Raw genomic sequence first — 19,038 nt, forward strand, 5'->3', positions numbered from 1 at the left:
GACAAGCAGCAATGACTTTTGTGTGTACAAATTAAATGACTGCTTTTCGAAATGGAAGCTTCTGGATGCTTTTAGCCTGGATGTTTCCTTGCACATCCAGAAGTATTGATTATTTGGTTCTAGCTATTCAAACACTAAGATGTTCTTAGAAACTGTGGTGCATGGTTGACTGGTGCACTACAAGGTTAGACATCAATGTTTCTCTATGTTGCACTTAATGTTGATTCTAAATCATTTGTAAGACCAATTTCTATCTCCACAGACTAACATGTGCTACTTCAGAAGTATTACTTAAGATTCAACGATGTTATTGCAATTTCTATTGGAAAAAAATGTTCACTCCCTTTGCTTCATAAAGAAGAAAATGGAAGAAAATCAAGCTTCAGTTTTTACTGAGATCTCTCTATGTCTTTTCAGTACGAGATGGCTCTTAATTGGATGTTCTTGTTTCCTCAGTCTCTCTTTTTGCCTTCCCCTGCAGATATTGCCATTAGTGCAGCCTACCAGGGCAATTATGGATATAAGAGTCACAAGCTTTGACTGGCATGAATTCTTTCCACATAGTACGTCTTTGTTAAAGTTTCTTTTCACCTTGATTTATTGCGAACATGTAATTAATCATTTTGCATTTGAATGCTATTCAGTGCCACATAACATTGGAGTAGTGATTGTCCTATGGGCGCCAGTTCTTCTGGTATGTTATGGAAGAAAAATCACTTGAAAATGACAAGCTGACGTTGAGTTCTAAGAGATATGGATTGCATGCAGGTCTATTTCATGGACACACAAATTTGGTATGCTATATTCTCTACAATTGTTGGAGGGATCTATGGTGCATTCAGCCACCTTGGCGAGGTTGGAAGCAATGAATACATTCTTTGGACTGAATTATTCTGGATAATCCTTCATGCCCTTATTCCTCTTGAAAAACTAGTTATACTGTTTAACTATTTCTACCTTTTTGTTTTGTTTAGATAAGGACGCTAGGGATGTTACGATCACGATTTGAGTCAATTCCTTCAGCTTTTAGTGAACGTCTTGTGCCATCTTCAAAAAAAGAAAAAAAGCATAGATATGAGGTAGTAATTACTTATATATGCAAATAGATGCTGCCATATTCTTGCATCTTCACAATTCCTAACTCCTACTTCAACTATTTTCTTCTGATGAACTTTGTGTTACTGTGGTAGGATGATTCTTTGGAGAGGAAGAACATTGCGAAGTTCTCTCAGATGTGGAATGAGTTCATACTTTCCTTGCGGATGGAGGATCTGATCAGCCATAAGTGGGGACCACGCCTGAAATTCATCATGCTACTCAGTGAATAGATTTCTGCAGTTATGCACTTTAAAATTAAGTTGGTGATTCTTTTGTCGCTGTGAACTGCCAGGGAAAGAGATCTGCTTCTTGTACCGTATTCATCAAGTGAAGTGTCTGTTATTCAGTGGCCTCCTTTCTTGCTCGCTAGTAAGGTGATACTTGATTCCTGTTGTTGAATATAGACCATTGAAACATTCCCTTTTTTGTCTCAGTTTTTTCACCTTCATCTTATTAGATTCCAATAGCACTGGATATGGCAAAAGATTTCAGGGGAAAAGAAGATGCTGACCTGTTCCGGAAAATCAAAAGTGATGATTTTATGCGCTCTGCAGTGATCGAATGCTATGAGACACTTAGATATTTGCTGGTTGGCATTCTGGAAGACAAAGATGACAAGATGTAAGGCATTTTCAAGTACTTATCTAGTCTTTTTCTTTATTGTTGACTATCTAACGCTGAAGGTCCAGGTCCATATTTGTCGTACAGTACTTCTGTAATTTGTCGCAAAGAATCCATATGATTACTTGGAATTTGGTCTCTTTTATAGGGTTGTGGAGCAGATACGCAAAGAAATAGATGAAAGCATAAAAGAAAAAAGGTTCTTAAGGAAATTTCGGATGAGTGGGTTGCCCTTACTGAATGATAAATTGGAGAGATTCTTGAATCTTCTGGTAAGTGCAATACATGTATATGCACAAACTAGTAACATGATTTAAATGTTTTCTTCTCCATCTCGAATTCAGCATTTTTGATGAAGTTTTGGAGGCTGAGTTTTCTGCTTGTACGTTCTGTGTGTTTGATTGTGGTACTAATAGGTGGCAGATTATGAAGATGAAGAGGCGAAAAGATCCCCTATGATCAACCTTATCCAAGATATCATGGAAATTATCATTCAAGATGTTATGTTTGATGGCCATGAGTAAGTTCTTGACAGAAATTAGTTTTCTCAGAGGACACGAGATTTACGTAATCAAATCTGCACTGTGATGAGCATCTTCAATTATGATGTATAATTTCGTATTTTCTGTTCTTTTTTCCCTAGAATTTTGGAAAGAGCTCACCAGATTGATAGAAAGGAGCAAAGATTTGAAAGGATAAATATCTATCTTACTCAGAACAGGTCTTGGAAGGAAAAGGTATTTTGAACCTGTACTTTGTTTGTTCGTTAATTCTTTATATCATGGCTTTATATCTTACTAATGCCTTTTATCTGCGTCTTTTATACTCCATTTTTTCTATAGGTTATCCGGCTTAATTTGTTGTTGACTGTGAAAGAGTCTGCAATTAATGTGCCTACAAATTTGGATGCTCGCCGTCGAATTACTTTTTTCGCAAACTCCCTGTTTATGAAAATGCCAGATGCTCCCAGAGTTCGTAATATGCTTTCTTTCAGGTTAGTTCTGAGCTAGAACTGAACGACCCTTATTGCTTTGCTGGTGAGTTTATTGTTTCCCTTCTTTATGAAGCATTGCTGAAGCTATAGATCAGGAACTAAAGTTATGTTGGCCTGCTACGTTGCTAAAGTGGTTGTTTGACAAATGAATCTCGTTGTGATACAAATCAAACCTTTATGGTTACGGATGGAATGAATGCTGACTCTTCCAATTTGGAACATCTTCCCATTTGCTGTTTTATGTGAACAATAAATTAAAAGATGCCTGTCCACTATTCTGCTCAATATACAACTTTTATGGATTGTAGAGGAATGTGCTCACTCTTTTATTTTTCAACTCACTGTCCCATTAAATATGAGACGAAGAGTAAACTGTTTGTACAGATGATATTTGGGTTTGTAGTACTTAAAACTATAGTTTGAAGTATGAAGAATTGGACTAGTTAGTTGAAATTGTGACGTCAAGTATGGCGTGTTATAGAATACTGTTTGATTAGAATAGTTTGAATATCGGAAGGAGAGCTTTTTTCTATTTAAGGAAAGAACGTGAGTTTCACAAGGACTAAAAAGGAAAGCAGATCAAGTTTTGGGGATAAAGGGAGTACACTCCCGCAATAACAGGTTTTGGAATAGCAGTTATCAACAGATGCTTGTCCTGTACAGATACCTGACAGCTGTGGTACAAGGATTTTGTGATAAAACAGCAATTGAAAAGAAATTCTGTAGAAAATATGGGGATTCACTTTCATATATTAAATGAATGACAAGAGGACTTGAGAAACTTCTTGCTTTCATTTCGTCACTTGATTAGTTTGAAATGCCAATTGTCCACGTACCATGTGTGTTACTTTTAAATTCTTCCTCCAAGTAGCTTAAAATGCGTGATATTTATGTTTCATGCTATTTACTCATGTTGCAACTATGTGTCCGCTTGCGGTGCTGCAACTGCAGAACTAATTTCAATATTTATTTATTGTTCAGTGTCTTGACTCCTTACTATAATGAAGATGTTCTCTATTCTGATGAGGAACTTAACAAAGAAAATGAGGATGGTATTACCACTCTGTTTTACCTTCAGAAGATATATCCAGGCGAGTGTGTAATCTGTGGCTTGTTAATTACAGAATCACATTGCAACATAGATGAATCACTAATCTCGATTGCCTTTATTTGACCATGAAATAGATCAATGGAAAAATTTTGAGGACCGCATCAATGATCCTAAGCTTGGATACTTAAGTAAAGACAGGAATGAATTAATTCGTTACTGGGTATCATACAGAGGACAGACACTTGCAAGGACAGGTTGAATCGCAATAAATCTTTGATATTTCATACAACTTCTGACTGTATATTTTGTTGTCACTCAACTATGCTCTCTGTTTTGTATTGTGCCGTGGAATTCCAGTGAGAGGAATGATGTACTATAGGGAGGCTCTTGAGCTTCAGTACTTTCTGGATTTTGCAGAGGACAAAGGTGCTATTTGAATTTTATTGTTTCTTTGTATAACAATATATCTGTGATACTGTGAGTTGGATGTGGTTGGTGTTAACTATCTACCCTTTACTTGGCAGCAATATTTGGAGGATATCGGATCATTGATATGAATCGAACAGATTACAGAGCCTTGAAGGAGCGTGCACAGGCATTGGCAGATCTGAAGTTCACATATGTTGTGTCCTGTCAGATCTATGGTGCTCAGAAGAAGTCCAGTGAACAGCGAGACCGTAGTTGTTATGTCAATATTCTGAATCTCATGTTGACGTAAGTTGGAAATTCCGACTATTCTTCTAGGAGAAAGAAGTGGGTATCTTTATTTCTATTTTGAACTTTTCAGGTATCCATCTTTACGGGTTGCTTACATAGATGAGCGGGATGAAGCTGTTAATGGGAAGTCCGAGAAGGTTTACTACTCTGTGCTGGTGAAGGGAGGTGATAAATTGGATGAGGTATGAGTGTGACTGCAAAGAAAAACAAAGATTTCGTCAACAAATGTTTTTTCCTCAGCGATCAATTTGCACAAAATGTGATCTTTCTTTTTCATATCACTGGAATAAGTAAATGTCTTCGTGCTGCCATGCTAGGAAATATATCGTATCAAGCTTCCTGGCCCGCCTAAAATTGGGGAAGGGAAACCTGAAAATCAAAATCATGCCATCATTTTTACTCGAGGAGAAGCATTACAAACCATAGATATGAATCAAGTAAGTTTTAATTTTTCTGCTTCTTCATTAAATATGTACTACGTGTCTAACTTCTTTCTTCTAGGATAATTATTTTGAAGAAGCTTTCAAGATGAGGAATGTATTGGAAGAATTCTTGAAACCTCATAGGAAGCGAAGACCGACAATACTAGGTTTAAGGGAGCATATTTTTACTGGAAGGTTCGCAATATTTGATGTTATAAGCCCTTGATAGCTCACACGGTTATAGAATTGCTTACTTTATCCTTTTTGTTGTAGTGTCTCTTCGCTTGCTTGGTTCATGTCCAATCAGGAGACCAGTTTTGTAACCATCGGACAAAGAATTTTGGCCAATCCCTTAAGGTGAGTCATCTTGCTGACTTCCAATGAAATATGTTTTCTGCTGATGCAGAATATGTTGAAGACCTGAAGCTGCTAATGTTCAGTTCCATTGTACTACTGTATTAGACATTTATTGTTTTAGTTTTATTTTTGTACTGGTTGGTGGTCAATTTTTTTTACATGGACATCATTTTCCCCCAAATCTTTTTGGCCATCACAATATAGTTTAACGATTTCTGTTTGACTCTCTCTTTTACAACAACAACAACAACAACATCATACCCCGTGTCTCATAAGTGGGGTCTGTGGAGGGTAGAGTGTACACAGACCTTACCCCTACCTCAGGGAGGTAGAGAGGCTATTTCCGAAAGACCCCCAACTGACTCTCTCTTTTAAGGAAAGAAAATTAAATGATTTTTTCATTTGCTTTCTCCTAGCTCTCTGCCTTACATATCCACTTATTCTGCATAAAATAAGTAGTAACCAGCTCAACTTTGCAAACCCTTTTCTGCTTTGTTCATGAACATTAATTGACAGTCACATGGTAGTCATCAGTTTAAGGACATCAACTTTCAAAGGTACTTATAATCTAACCTAACTGTAATAAAAAAAATAGAGTAATTTTGTTGAGAATATAATTAAATAATAAAAGTGTGCTCTCTCTAAAAGCTTAAGATTTTAGATGAGATGGTCACACACTTCAACATGGTATCAGAGCATGCAAAGGTCCTGAGATCAAATCTCATTGCCACCCATATTAAAAAGAATTTCCACGTGCTTGGCTCATGAAAATGAATCAGGCCCGCACGTGCATGTTGAGAATATAATTAAATAATAAAAGTGTGCTCTCTCTAAAAGCTTAAGCTTTAGGATGGGCTTTTAGATGAGATGGTCACACACTTCAACAAATTTCTCGTATTGTTCTTTCCAAGAATCAGAGGTATAAATACATTAACAATACAAGAAATTCTAACTAAGGTAACTAAGCCTTTAATTTTCTAAAAATCAGCTGCCTATAAATGTATCACTATATACATGAAAAGCCTATATATGTACACCTATGTTTTTAATGTTAATCATGTTGGTACTTGGGTTCCATATAAGGCTTTCGTGAACATGTCACCCAGTTGCTCTTCTGTCTTCGCATAGCCTGTAGAGATCAAGTTCTAAGAATCCTTCGTCCCTCCCCTCTTTCCAGCATGCCCAGGACTGGACATTTTGAGCATGGACAATATGAAATTGGACCTGTTGAAGTATGTGACTATTTCATCTAAAAGCTTAAAGCTGTTAGAAAGAACACTTTTTTTTTTTGAAACTGGTAACAATATCTATATATCAAATAAACAAATCAGTACATGGGTTGCAATGAAACCATATTTACAAAGCACTCTCAATTTCTATTGTTCTACATGTCTATATTGAATCTAAAACATCAACAATAGAAACAATATCATTTAAGAAAATCTGTTTACACCAAAAATACAAAAGCAAGATGAAGTTTAGTTTGATCTTCTGCACTCTATTCTCAACATCGTCAAAACATCTGGAATTCCTTTTCTTCCAGGTTGTCTACCTTATGCAAGCAGGGACAATTCTCCATCTACTCATATCCTTTGCCCGTAAGCTTGTTTCCTCTCAACTATTTAGAGCCTGTCTAACCTCAGCATAACCTTACCAGGCATGGTCCAGGATACCCCGTTGAGGTTTAAGATAATTCTACATAGTTGTGGTGTTATCTTACAGTAAAGGAAAAGATGGTTAACTATGTCTGCTTTTTCTCCAAATAAAATAATAATCTTGAGCGCAATGGGATCCCTCTTCTCATCAAATTGTGTTGTACAAGGGATGTTTCTTTGGCTAGTAGCCACACAAAACAGTATGCTTTGTGTGGTATTTTAGTTTTCCAGATGTGCTTTCATGGCCAGGCCTGTGCTTTCATGACCAGTTGGCGATAAAAGTGCCTGAGAGAAAATCCATACCATCAACTTCATATAAATGTATCGATATATACCTGGAAAGCCTAGATATGCACAACTATTATTTCTTTAGCACTAACTAATGCTGGAGATAGTTTCTTCATCTCTTGCAGTGCAAGAGTCCTATTGCAGAAAAAGTCATGCAGACATGACTGTTCTTGTGCAGCTGTAAATGTTTTGAACTGATTCTTTAAGTTCAATTCTCTTGTTGAGCTTTCTGGACTTGGGATGAATATTTGTTTGGCTTAGTTTAGGCTATTGTTACCATAACTGAATTGTTTGGTTCTAAAGTAGGAAAACTGAAGTGTCTTTTCCTGGTTTGGTGTTGGTTTTGGGCCTAATCTTTTCAGGATATATATATTCATGATTTATCTACATTTTGACACTTAATTACACACTACAATATTAAATAGCCTTGTCTTTTTGTTTCTTTGTTATTTCTTTTTCTTTTCACCTCTTTTTTGGATACAATTTGACTTTGTCAGTCTCAATTTTGTTACTCAGGACTTAGCTCTAGTAAGTTGCTCAAATTTATTGCCATACTAATATATTGCATATGTCCCTGTACTTGACCAATTGCCATCCAGTAACTATCGCATGTTGATCATAAATTAGAAGCTTTCTTTGACCTTCTTCCTGTGGTCTCTTGCCTTTTCAACTTTCAACCTTCTAATCCAACTGTGCAGAAATGGATACTATTTGATATGACCTTTTTTACTCTTAATTGCAATTCACTAGGGCTATTTTTTATTTTCATTTTTCTGTTCTTTCTTTTAAAGACTGACTCAACTTGTTTTGTTCTTTTTAAATTTTACAGGGTAAGATTTCATTATGGTCATCCTGATATTTTCGACAGAATCTTTCATGTAACAAGGGGTGGTATTAGCAAAGCTTCTAAAACAATTAACCTGAGTGAAGATATCTTTTCAGGTGGGATAGTGTCTTTTTAACGGTGAAACTGTTAAGGCATATTTTGGTACTTAACTGGGGTGCATCTTCAGGTTATAATTCAACTTTACGTGGAGGATTCGTAACACATCATGAGTACATCCAAGTAGGGAAGGGTCGTGATGTGGGGATGAATCAGATCTCTCAGTTTGAGGCAAAGGTGGCAAATGGAAATGGAGAACAAACACTGAGCCGTGATGTCTATAGGCTTGGGCGTCGATTTGACTTCTACAGGATGTTGTCATTCTACTTCACCACAGTTGGTTTTTACTTCAGCAGCATGGTATGCAAACTGCTCTTAGTGCTATGCATACACTTCATTGCATAAAATCTTTTGACTATGTGACTGATGAATCAAGCAAGGTTTCTGGCTAGCTGTTGTAAAATCTAATATCATTTTCACGTGATCCTAAGATAGTCAAAGGAGGCATCATCTTACATATGATCCTAAGATAATACCTTCTCTTTCATCATTCCTCGAACAGAAAGGGGAAAAATTGAAATTATACCTCAGGAAAGACCATGAGACCAACAGGCTGTTACTCTATGTACCTGGTCTTATGACATAGTATAGATGTGAAACCTCATTCTCATTGCATATTTTTTTTCTGAAAAATGTGTTGAATCTGCTCATTAGTATGTAGTAAACATATTCAGAATACAATTATAAGCAACGAATTAGTTAAACCATCAGATCGCAATTCTAGTATTTGGAATACAGAATAGGAGAAAAAATAAGTCTCGGGCTTGTCCTTGCATTTATTGCTTGTCACTTGCAGCTCTTTACAAGTGTACTGTATGAAAGAATTTATCTAGTGAGAAGCTAAGCTAATTCCTTCAGCTATACAGAACCTAAATACAAAGATTGGTTCCGAGTGCTGATTTCTTCTTTACCTTTATTGATCTTCAAGGAAGTTCAGATATTTTTGTGTTCTCTTGTTGCTACACTAGCAGTAGTTATCCAGTCCTCCCAGAAAAAAATGAGTTTGTCTCCTTCTTTAGTTTCAAATTTTTTCTTACAATTTATATCTGCTGGCAACTGGAGTTTTATTCTGTAGTCTAATTTTCCAGGCTACAGTGCTTACTGTCTATGTGTTTCTATATGGACGGTTATATATGGTCTTGAGTGGGCTGGAAAAGCGAATTCTGGAGGATTCCACAGTTCGTCAGTCCAAAGCTCTTGAAGAGGCTATGGCTCCCTCCTCTATATCTCAGCTGGGCTTGTTGCTTGTACTCCCTATGGTAATGGAAATTGGGCTGGAGAGAGGATTTCGCACGGCCCTGGGTGATTTTGTAATAATGCAGCTGCAGCTTGCTTCTGTATTTTTTACATTCCAACTCGGAACAAAAGCACATTATTACGGTAGAACTATCTTGCATGGAGGTTCTAAATATCGAGCTACTGGTCGTGGCTTTGTTGTTTTTCATGCAAAGTATGCAGATAACTACAGAATGTATTCTCGCAGTCACTTTGTCAAGGGGCTTGAGCTGTTTATTCTGTTAATTGTCTATGAAGTCTATGGGGAATCATATCGCGATTCACAGTTATACTTGTTTGTTACTATTTCAATGTGGTTCTTGGTAGGTTCTTGGTTGTTTGCTCCTTTTGTGTTCAATCCATCTGGTTTCGACTGGCAAAAGACAGTAGATGATTGGACAGATTGGAAGAGGTGGATGGGAAATCGTGGAGGCATTGGGATTTCACCAGATAAAAGTTGGGAATCTTGGTGGAATGGGGAGCAGGAACATCTAAAACACACAAATATAAGGGGTAGAGTGATTGAAATTATCCTTGCCTTCCGCTTTTTCATTTTCCAGTATGGAATTGTCTATCACCTTGATATAGCTCACGGCAGCAGAAATTTACTGGTAAGAACTTACTTGACATTATATAGTTTTGACTTTTGTCTCTCCATTTTGGAGGAGAGTCTTACGGTTTCCATTAAATCATCTCATACAGGTGTATGGACTTTCTTGGTTTGTTATGCTAACCGCTCTTCTGGTCTTAAAGGTATTTACCTCTTAGCTTGCTTGACACAGTACGACTTAACTAACCCCAATATGTAGGAAGTGGATGAAGTAATCACATTTACCATAGTCTTTCTGTTGATGGGGGTGAAATGTTGTTTAAACAGATAGCATAATTCTATCTTTCCTAGTTATGTCTATCCACAGAATATTTAGGTTCTTTCAATTGCAAAATATCAGCTTCGTCGACACTCATCTAGCTTTGTAACTTGATCTATCAGAGTAATTCATGTTGCGCCTTTCTATATGCTTAAACTGGATGTGCGAAACATTATGAAGGAACAATTATACATGCTTATTTTGGCCTTAATGTGTTTCTCTAATCATGCTTCTTGTTATTTTGCTCGCTATAGATGGTATCAATGGGCAGACGAAGATTTGGGACTGATTTTCAGCTCATGTTCAGAATTCTGAAAGCACTTCTATTCCTTGGATTTGTATCTGTCATGACTGTGTTATTTGTTGTTTGTGGCCTGACCTTAAGTGATCTGTTTGCTGCCATTCTTGCCTTTGTACCGACAGGCTGGGGCATTCTTCTTGTAAGTTCATTTTTTTGTGTACCTAAGGATCATCTATTTTTGTTCTATTTTCTTGCTAATTTGGTTCGTTCTTGGACAACGGTCAAATAGAAAAATTTAAATCTGCAATCCCCCCTCTTACATTCTTTCAATTTGATTTACTTGGAAAGTTAAAGTCTACTCGTAACTCATCTATATGCAATCTCTCTCTTTTCAATTAGTGATCTTATTCTTGGTAACTTTTGTTTCTATGTATTGTCGTAGGCTATTGTCCTTTAATTTTTCTTACTATATGTTACTTTTTTCGTACTTCGATTACCTTAATATTTTGTTGTAGTTACTATTCCATTTCTTTTCAGCATACTTTGCCATGATGTTTTTATTTTCTTGTCATGGCTTCTTTCCTTCCTATTTCTTTTTCCGAACTGCTTTGAAATGCTTTACCTTGATCCAAGGTTCTATCGGAAACAACCTCCCTATCTTGGAGGTAGGGTTTATGCCTACGTAGACTCTATCCTCCCAAGACCCCACACTTCTGGGATTACACTAGAAATGTTGTTGATCTTATTCTTGGTAATATTGCCATAGCAACTTCTGCTGCTCTTTTTCCACTAAGCTACTAGAATGAAATGAAAACGTTCCCATTGTTAAGTCATACAGCTAATGTACTTGCATGTTTTACAACATTTTTAAAATATAGCTTCATCTGATCAATATTTTCTTTTGTGATAGCATGTGACCATGATTATACCTTTGTGACTAATTTCTTCCTTTATTTTCATAGATTGGTCAAGCATGCAGGCCCTGTTTTAAGGGACTTGGAATTTGGGATTCAGTGATGGAGTTGGCACGGGCATACGAATGCATCATGGGACTGTTCATATTCGCGCCAGTTGTGGTCTTGTCTTGGTTCCCATTCGTATCAGAGTTCCAGACGCGGTTGCTCTTCAACCAGGCGTTCAGTAGAGGTCTCCAGATTTCAATGATTCTTGCTGGGAAGAAAGACAAATCATCACACTCTTGAAGTTTTTGTTGCTATTGTTAAGCAAGTTAACAGTATTCTTTTTAAAACTAGGCATTACTACTGATGAATGCACAAAGAAATCTTCTTATTGAATAGAGTTCAAAATCATAGGGTGTAAAAACATTTTGTAGCAAGTTTTAGATTTATTACATACTTGTGTAGAAAATACGGCTACGTACTTCATTCAGATGATTAATATTTAATTCATTAATACTCGTGGTTCTTGAAACTTATTAGGTTTTTGTATTTTATTTTCGTGAAATGAATGGTTAGCTATTACACTAGAGCAGAGTTTACCCTGTAAACACTAGTGGGATAGATATTAATTACAATGATTTATATTGATCCTTAATTTTTATTGATTTTTTTGGCTTCTTCTCTTTTTAATTTTTCTTTTGTATGTCTACTTTCTGGCATCACAATCATTTATGAAAGACAGCCACCAGCCAAAATTCAAGATTCTGATGTGATTTTAATAATATGAAGTTACTTCAAGCAATTATATGAATTTTTATAATTTCATGCTAATGTCCCTTTTCATCCTAAATTATTATATACATATATGTCCCAATTAGAGGAGAAAAACTTGCAAATAATTACTCCATCTGTTGACATAATAGCATTAATTAGTTCTTTATCTAACTTGTACATATCTAATTGATATTTCTCAAGGAGCATTATAATTATATTAAGCCCTCTAATTATTGTGCAAGTAATTTTACACTTGCAAAATATGTATCATACATAATTTGAAAGAAGTTTCTCTAATGATAAAATAACAGCTTGAGTGAAAAATAGAAAAGAAAAGAAAGTTGAAATTTACTACATCAATAAAAAGATATAAGTTTGAGCTTTGTAGGTGAAAAAATGCATTTCATATATGAGAAACAAGATTGACTTTGTTTGTATCCAATAAGGATTGTGAAGGAGACGAAAATACTCTTTCATTTTTAATCAAAGGTTTCAGGTTCAGATTAGGAGTGAAGTCAGGTAAGATCGAGGGGACTTGGATCAAATAAATAATTAAATATTATACTATTTAATTATTTATTTATATTCTACTAAATATGAAGTCGCCTTTGTTCCCTCTATTCCAATGTGAGACTTTCCAACATAAATCTGAATTTAATCGAACTTTAATATAATGCTGATAGAATTCAAAAAGGACAAAACATAATAAGACAGAGTAGCTGAATAGTAGTTTGTTGCGTGCCTTTACTGTTCTTCTGGGTGACACATACATTTTATTTTATTGTATTCATCTATTTTGCCAAATAGTATTTCCTGTATCAATCCTATAGAAATTGACTAACGTTTACATTTAATTAATTAACTGCCTAATAATACACAAAAATACCAATCCATGTAATTACAATTCTTGGCATATTGTTATTATATAATAAAATAATAATATGAGTCTACAGCCTGTTGAGGTGACACATGGATAGAGATCAGAAATTTCTATGATGCACTTTGATATATAATTAAGGTAGAGTTTATGGAAAGGAGGATATTTTTTAATCGCATGATTTAAAATAAGTTATAGATCTGTTTTATATAAGAAGCAAATTTAATGATAAATTAATTTTAAATATAGAAAAGAAATCATTTTTTAATACATATTAACAAAGAAAATACATCACATAAACTTTAACAAAAATATAATTTTTGAGTGAATAATATTCAACTAATTATTCTTTATTGGTTATAGTTCCACCTATATATATTAGGAGAGATAGTACCAAGAGAGTGAAATAAGAATTAATGAAATAAGTGAATTATAAAAATTAGATACAAATTACAACAAAAATAACAATGTCTCAATTTCAAACAATTGAAATCTACGATATGAATTCTCACTCATCATTATATCTTATTTATCTATTTAAGCTCAATTACATAATCCAACAACGTGAAGAAAAAAATCGATATTGATAAAAATACCTGGTAGTGATAAGCATGATTTTTTTAGTAATTTCTCTACTAACATAATTCGAACCCTCAATCTATCAGTTGATGACAAAGGTACTGGACAATAATAAAATTATAAAAATGCATAAAAGGATAGAGTAATATTGGACTACAATTTTCACACCTTAGTGCATAAAAAAAACATCATTCTCAGCATCTTTTGTAATTTCTTCCAAGTATCTTGTGTGTAATAAATACATGGAAGTCTAGACTTTAAGCACCTCAAATCCTTCACATATATTGATATATATATATATATATATATAGCTCCAGCTAGCTCTCTTTAGGATTATCCCATCGATAGGAGCTAAGAAAAAAATTACGTTGAATCCTAAAAACTTTCTTGTAGTTCTAAGCAAGAAAAAAAAATATGGGAAAAAAAGCCTCAAAATCACAGAAGAAACAATTCAACGACTTGATTAAATTGTTGAAGCCTAAAGTTTATATTACTCCTTCTTCAAATTTCAAGAATCTTGTTCAACAACTTACTGGCAATAATAATATTGGATCGTCGTCGTCATCATCACCACCACCACCACCACCTGATGATGATCAACGATTGAAAATCGTTCAAGAATATAGCCAAGAAGATTCATCAGAAGGAAGTATACCATCGTCTATTAATATTAGTAATACGACGTTACACGAACCATGTTTCAGTTTGTTGGATAATAGTAGTAATAATAATTATTCGATGGGAAGCCAAGAAATATTAATGGATGAAAATATTTCTGAAGAATATTATTATAGGAATATTGAGTCATGGTTATTGGAGATGGATTCATATAGTACTACTAACAATTATGATCATGATCAGTATGAACAAGTTTCTATTGATGATTATGGTTATGATTTATCAACTCTTTTTGAGACTTAGCTAATAAGTCTTGTGTGCATGATCATCTAGAACATTGGCGGAGCTAAGGGTACGTTATATCCAACGTTAATATTAATAATCTCTGGTATGTATATGTATATAGTATATACAATACATGTTGAATTTCTTTGAGTCTTTTTTTTTTTTGTATGTACCTCTTTTAATATTTTGAATACTTAGCTCCGTCACTGATCTGGATTATTGTTAATATCTAGCTATGGAAATATTGTAAATGGTTGTGTATAATGTTACGTTGTTTATGTTAATAGATCTCGATCATGCAGAGAGTATATGGCAATCATTTTTAAATTGTATGCTATATTATGATCTTGTTGTTCAAAAAGAAATACGACTCTCCTGGGGATCGAGCCCAAAATCTCTGATTTCATAGACCAGCGCCTTATCCATTGGGCCACAAAGCCGTTGATGTCATTGAACTGTGTCGATCAGTTTGTTTGCTGACCGATGAACTTACTCGTTTTGACCATTACAAAGGGCGATGCTAGCGAATTGAGGGCATTGTTGGATAGAAAAGCAATATATTGCTTATGTAATAATCTTCTACACATTTTAGATCTTCCTATTCCGTCATCTGGCTTGTGTTACACTTTTTATGTAGTATTAAGATCGAATAACTCTATGAGATTATATCTATACTTCAGCATACTATGAATAATGTAACATACAAATATGTTTCAACTAATAGTTGCTGAGCCTTTTCATTAAAAAAAAACATTTAAGCCTCAAACGTCTTTAACTGAGTGAATTATTGCTAGTTCGTTGACATCAAAGACTTTGTGGCCCAATGGATAAGGCGCTGGTCTACGAAACCAGAGATTCTGGGTTCGATCCCCAGCAGAGTCGTATCTTTTTTTTTGGTTCTGAAGGCATATAAGTCTACTATCACCTGTATGGTTTTTTTTCTTCTATTTTGTTCTAATCTTTAGTTAAAGTATTGATTTTAATAAATTGTAACACTTTCGAAACAACTTCTTTCCATGTTTAGGGTTTAGGGTCCGCAAAGATTGGTTGGTTTATTTTCAGTGTGTACCGCACATCCATCTTAGCATCCTCATCTCTGTAACACTCATCTTATGGATATGTTGAACTTTAACAGCCCGACATTCACTGTCATATAACATCACAGGTTTTAGAACTTATTGTTTTACTCTAATATGCATTTTTCTATCACACAACATACACCCTTATAGCACTTTTCCATTTCAATAATCTCACATAAAAGATGAGGGTATAGAGTATGGTATGTTTTGTTTGGTAATTCATCAATACAAAATACAAATGAAGAAAATATGGGTTTCACATTTGAGATTATTTGGCTCCACCTTGAGAGCATCCTCATAGCTACACATTGTTCAATACGATAGGGGAAAGAAAATTGTAAGAATGCACACCAACACCAAAAATGGTGACAACTATTTGCATTTAAAATGAGTTATTATATCAGCAAAGGGGCTGCGAAAGCCACTTCTTTTATCTGTTATCGCTTGACTGGTGTTAGTTGAGCAGCTGGCATAGTGTACAAGGATTTCAACTGCTGGCTAATGAGCTTGCTGTTACTTATAGCCATTTGTAGTTCCAAGTTATCGGACCACCATTGTTCCAATCCATGCGCCTCAAGAAACTTTTGATTGTCCTTCGATGACAAGAAAAGTTTTGCTGCAGCTTGGCTGCAGTTTGTTGGTTTTGCATTCTCCTTGTTAGCTGCAGCTTGGTCGTTTTGTGCTCCGTCTGCATAAGTATAAGAGCAGCATATGTAATCACTGTTGTTAATATACAAGTGAGGTACCCATTGCTTTATGGCTACTGGAAAAGATGTTGCACCGCGTTCCTCACAGCTGATTTGAGAATCTGATTTTGAAGGAAGCATTGATTTGATTCTTTTCCAGGCAAAGCCAGCTTTTTCTCCGATATTTCTGAAACTCATAGCAAGTGAAACAGAGGGTGGATTGAACAAATGTGCCTCTACGTATATCCCTTCTTTGGCTAACGCTTTCCCAACTTGAAGAGCAAAGCCAGCTCCAAGGGAATGACCAGCAATACAAACATTATTACTCCCATACTTGTCGGCGATTGCTTTTAGTGCCTTTAAAACTCCACTAAATCTCACAGATCCTTTCAAACTTTCCCAAGCTAGGAAGCGGAGATCGTCCTCAATATCCCTTCTCATTGTCTGGCTTTTCAGAATTGTTCCCCTTAAGGCCAAAACAGCTCTAGGTGCACCACTCGGTCTGATCAGTACAAAATCAGCCAAAGCTGCAGATCGATCCCACTCCAATATTGCACCAAATATGGATCCATCTCGTTCATCTTTTAGAGTCTCGACCAACTTGTACCTGAAAGGTATCCACCATTTCGGAGCAAGTGCATTTTGTTCTGTCCTATTTTCTTGTCTATCAAGCTCAAGAAGGTAAACAGCTTGGATAAAACAGGCCATTACTGTTCTTTTATAGTTAGCATCCTTCCTCCTGTCCAAATGAATTACTGATTGATGTCAGCAGCAAATCATCTAGTATTATTTCATAATTAACGATCTAGCTTGATATTGAGCAATCATCTAGTATTTCCACAGAAAAGGGATCTAGCTAGATATTGAATATACGATAAGAAAATCTATTAACACATGGAAATTAGTTCATATTCAAGACAAAATCTCTTCGAATTAACAATTCAGCTTCATATATAAACCACTCAAAGCTAGAAAACAAAACAATAAATCAAACAAAGCTTTCCACAGTTCGATCGAATTAATAAATCACAGAATCAAACACTCTGGGAGTCTGAAATTGCAAGGCTGATCCAGAATTTTGAATTTATATGTTCAGGATTCTAGAATAGGCAACTTAATTTGTACGCAGAGTTTACCCCTACTTGGTGAAAAGGCGAAAAATATAAGATTATGAGTAGAAAACACTAACCAACTGGAATTAATAAGATCTTTCCAATTTGGGGAAGGAACATTTCGAGGTCCAGAAACATGAAATGCATAAGGATGAGACTCAATGCCACTTTCCTTCACTGTTGTTTCTCCTTCATTTTTCATCTCTTCTGCACTAATTTTGTTGTCCATTTGATGATAAACTTAACTTCGCTATATATGTCTTCGAAAAATTATCACCTGAACATCTAATCTGTGTGATCCAGCAGAGGAAAAAGATGGAGATAGGAGTGGGTGGTGAGTGCTTTTGCCTTTTTTTGGGTATCGGATTCGAAGAAATTAATGGTGAAATCAAGTTGTTAGATTTATAATAATAATAATATAGGAATAAATGTTAACTTTTTGAAAATGCTGTTTCTAACGGTCATATTTTTTCCTCCCTGGATTTCCTTACCTTTCTCAACAACGCGTATCTGAGTAAAATGGCATGAAAGCCCTTTAACTTTATGCAGATGCACGCAACAAAACTTTACTTGTTATGGAGGTTATTTTGGGTTTTTCATCGACAGCTAGGTGATGATAGATTTGAGCTAGCTTTTGAGGTGCAAGTCAAGTCAAAAATTTATTTTTACATGGTTTCAAAGTAAAATTCATCTCGCCAAATATTGTACCCTAAATTAAATTTGTCTAAACACTAGACGTCCGTTTTTTGGGAGTGAAGTGGGATGTTGAAGAATGAAAAAAAAATCTCCACATCAATGGTTAATAAGATGAGTGTTCTTGGGTAATGATGATGTTAATGAGATGACTTGAACAATTCTTGTCCCTTCGAGGTAGCTTTTGGACTATGAGACATGCCCAAAACATTATTTTTACAAAATTATTATATATAAATCTATATTTCGCGTTGAAAATACTGAATCTGAATTCAGCATACTCTGGTTTTATGTATACATACAACCATTCATTCTTGACTAGAGATATAGTAAAATGTGTTGTAACTAACACAAGTTTCTTATATGAAAAACTCAAGGTCAAACACTAAAACATTACCTAAATTTAATGTGAACAACAAAATCTTAATTCCAACTAATTTGTATGATCATTATATGAATCATTTGTTTATGTATTCTATTCTTAATTAGTTAAGGTTGAATTCAATTCCCAAATAATTAGTGTGACAAGTTTTCATATTTGTAATTTAAGTATATCTCGTCCCATTTTATAATTATAATCAGTTGATGTTACTTAGCACCAAATTGACTAGAGTGTACACTAAATCTAAATCTACAAGTGTATTTTAGGTAGGGGTGTACATAGGTCGGTTTAGTTTGATTTTTTATTAAACAAAATCTAAATCAATTATGTCGGTTTATTAAATCTAAAAACCAAATCAAACCACATAAAGTCGGTTTTTTCGGTTTCGGTTTTAGTCGGTTCTTTCGGATTTTTTCATTTTTTTACAACTATACGGTATTTGAAAAAGATATCAAATATATTTTCACTTACCTATGTGATAAGCTAAACTTAAAAAATGTTAAATGAATAGAAATTTTCGTAA

At 34.9% G+C, this 19,038-nt stretch overlaps 2 protein-coding genes and 1 non-coding gene across 4 annotated transcripts in view; 2 read left to right on the top strand and 1 right to left on the bottom strand.

Annotated features, from left to right (window-relative positions):
* Positions 1-12,017, top strand: part of LOC102602725 (callose synthase 7-like) — a 28,266-nt gene extending 16,249 nt beyond the window's left edge. For both annotated transcript variants that reach the window (XM_006348897.2, XM_015309416.1), the window contains 25 exons: positions 482-563; positions 645-694; positions 769-855; positions 975-1,079; positions 1,191-1,285; positions 1,391-1,472; positions 1,556-1,719; positions 1,868-1,991; positions 2,136-2,239; positions 2,363-2,456; positions 2,562-2,713; positions 3,695-3,804; positions 3,899-4,018; positions 4,122-4,190; positions 4,289-4,478; positions 4,552-4,663; positions 4,799-4,918; positions 4,983-5,098; positions 5,177-5,260; positions 8,033-8,145; positions 8,217-8,446; positions 9,235-10,032; positions 10,124-10,174; positions 10,545-10,730; positions 11,494-12,017. In XM_006348897.2, the coding sequence (XP_006348959.1) occupies positions 482-563; positions 645-694; positions 769-855; positions 975-1,079; positions 1,191-1,285; positions 1,391-1,472; positions 1,556-1,719; positions 1,868-1,991; positions 2,136-2,239; positions 2,363-2,456; positions 2,562-2,713; positions 3,695-3,804; positions 3,899-4,018; positions 4,122-4,190; positions 4,289-4,478; positions 4,552-4,663; positions 4,799-4,918; positions 4,983-5,098; positions 5,177-5,260; positions 8,033-8,145; positions 8,217-8,446; positions 9,235-10,032; positions 10,124-10,174; positions 10,545-10,730; positions 11,494-11,733 (3,678 nt within the window). In that variant the 3' untranslated portion in view covers positions 11,734-12,017. The remainder of the gene's footprint in view (positions 1-481; positions 564-644; positions 695-768; positions 856-974; positions 1,080-1,190; positions 1,286-1,390; positions 1,473-1,555; positions 1,720-1,867; positions 1,992-2,135; positions 2,240-2,362; positions 2,457-2,561; positions 2,714-3,694; positions 3,805-3,898; positions 4,019-4,121; positions 4,191-4,288; positions 4,479-4,551; positions 4,664-4,798; positions 4,919-4,982; positions 5,099-5,176; positions 5,261-8,032; positions 8,146-8,216; positions 8,447-9,234; positions 10,033-10,123; positions 10,175-10,544; positions 10,731-11,493) is intronic.
* Positions 12,018-15,372: 3,355 nt separating this feature from the next.
* On the top strand, positions 15,373-15,445 carry TRNAR-ACG (transfer RNA arginine (anticodon ACG)). Its single transcript has one exon. It is a non-coding gene; the product is annotated as a tRNA-Arg (tRNA).
* Positions 15,446-15,833: 388 nt separating this feature from the next.
* Positions 15,834-17,806, bottom strand: LOC102603059 (GDSL esterase/lipase At4g10955-like). The gene is made up of 2 exons (XM_006348898.2): positions 17,518-17,806; positions 15,834-17,067 (listed from the first exon to the last, which is right to left on the bottom strand). The coding sequence occupies exons 1-2, from the start codon at positions 17,667-17,669 to the stop codon at positions 16,080-16,082; spliced, it is 1,140 nt and encodes a 379-aa protein (XP_006348960.1). The 5' UTR covers positions 17,670-17,806; the 3' UTR covers positions 15,834-16,079.
* Positions 17,807-19,038: the final 1,232 nt, after the last annotated feature.

The sequence above is a fragment of the Solanum tuberosum genome, unplaced genomic scaffold, assembly GCF_000226075.1.
Source record: "Solanum tuberosum cultivar DM 1-3 516 R44 unplaced genomic scaffold, SolTub_3.0 scf00102, whole genome shotgun sequence".
NCBI lineage: Eukaryota > Viridiplantae > Streptophyta > Magnoliopsida > Solanales > Solanaceae > Solanum > Solanum tuberosum.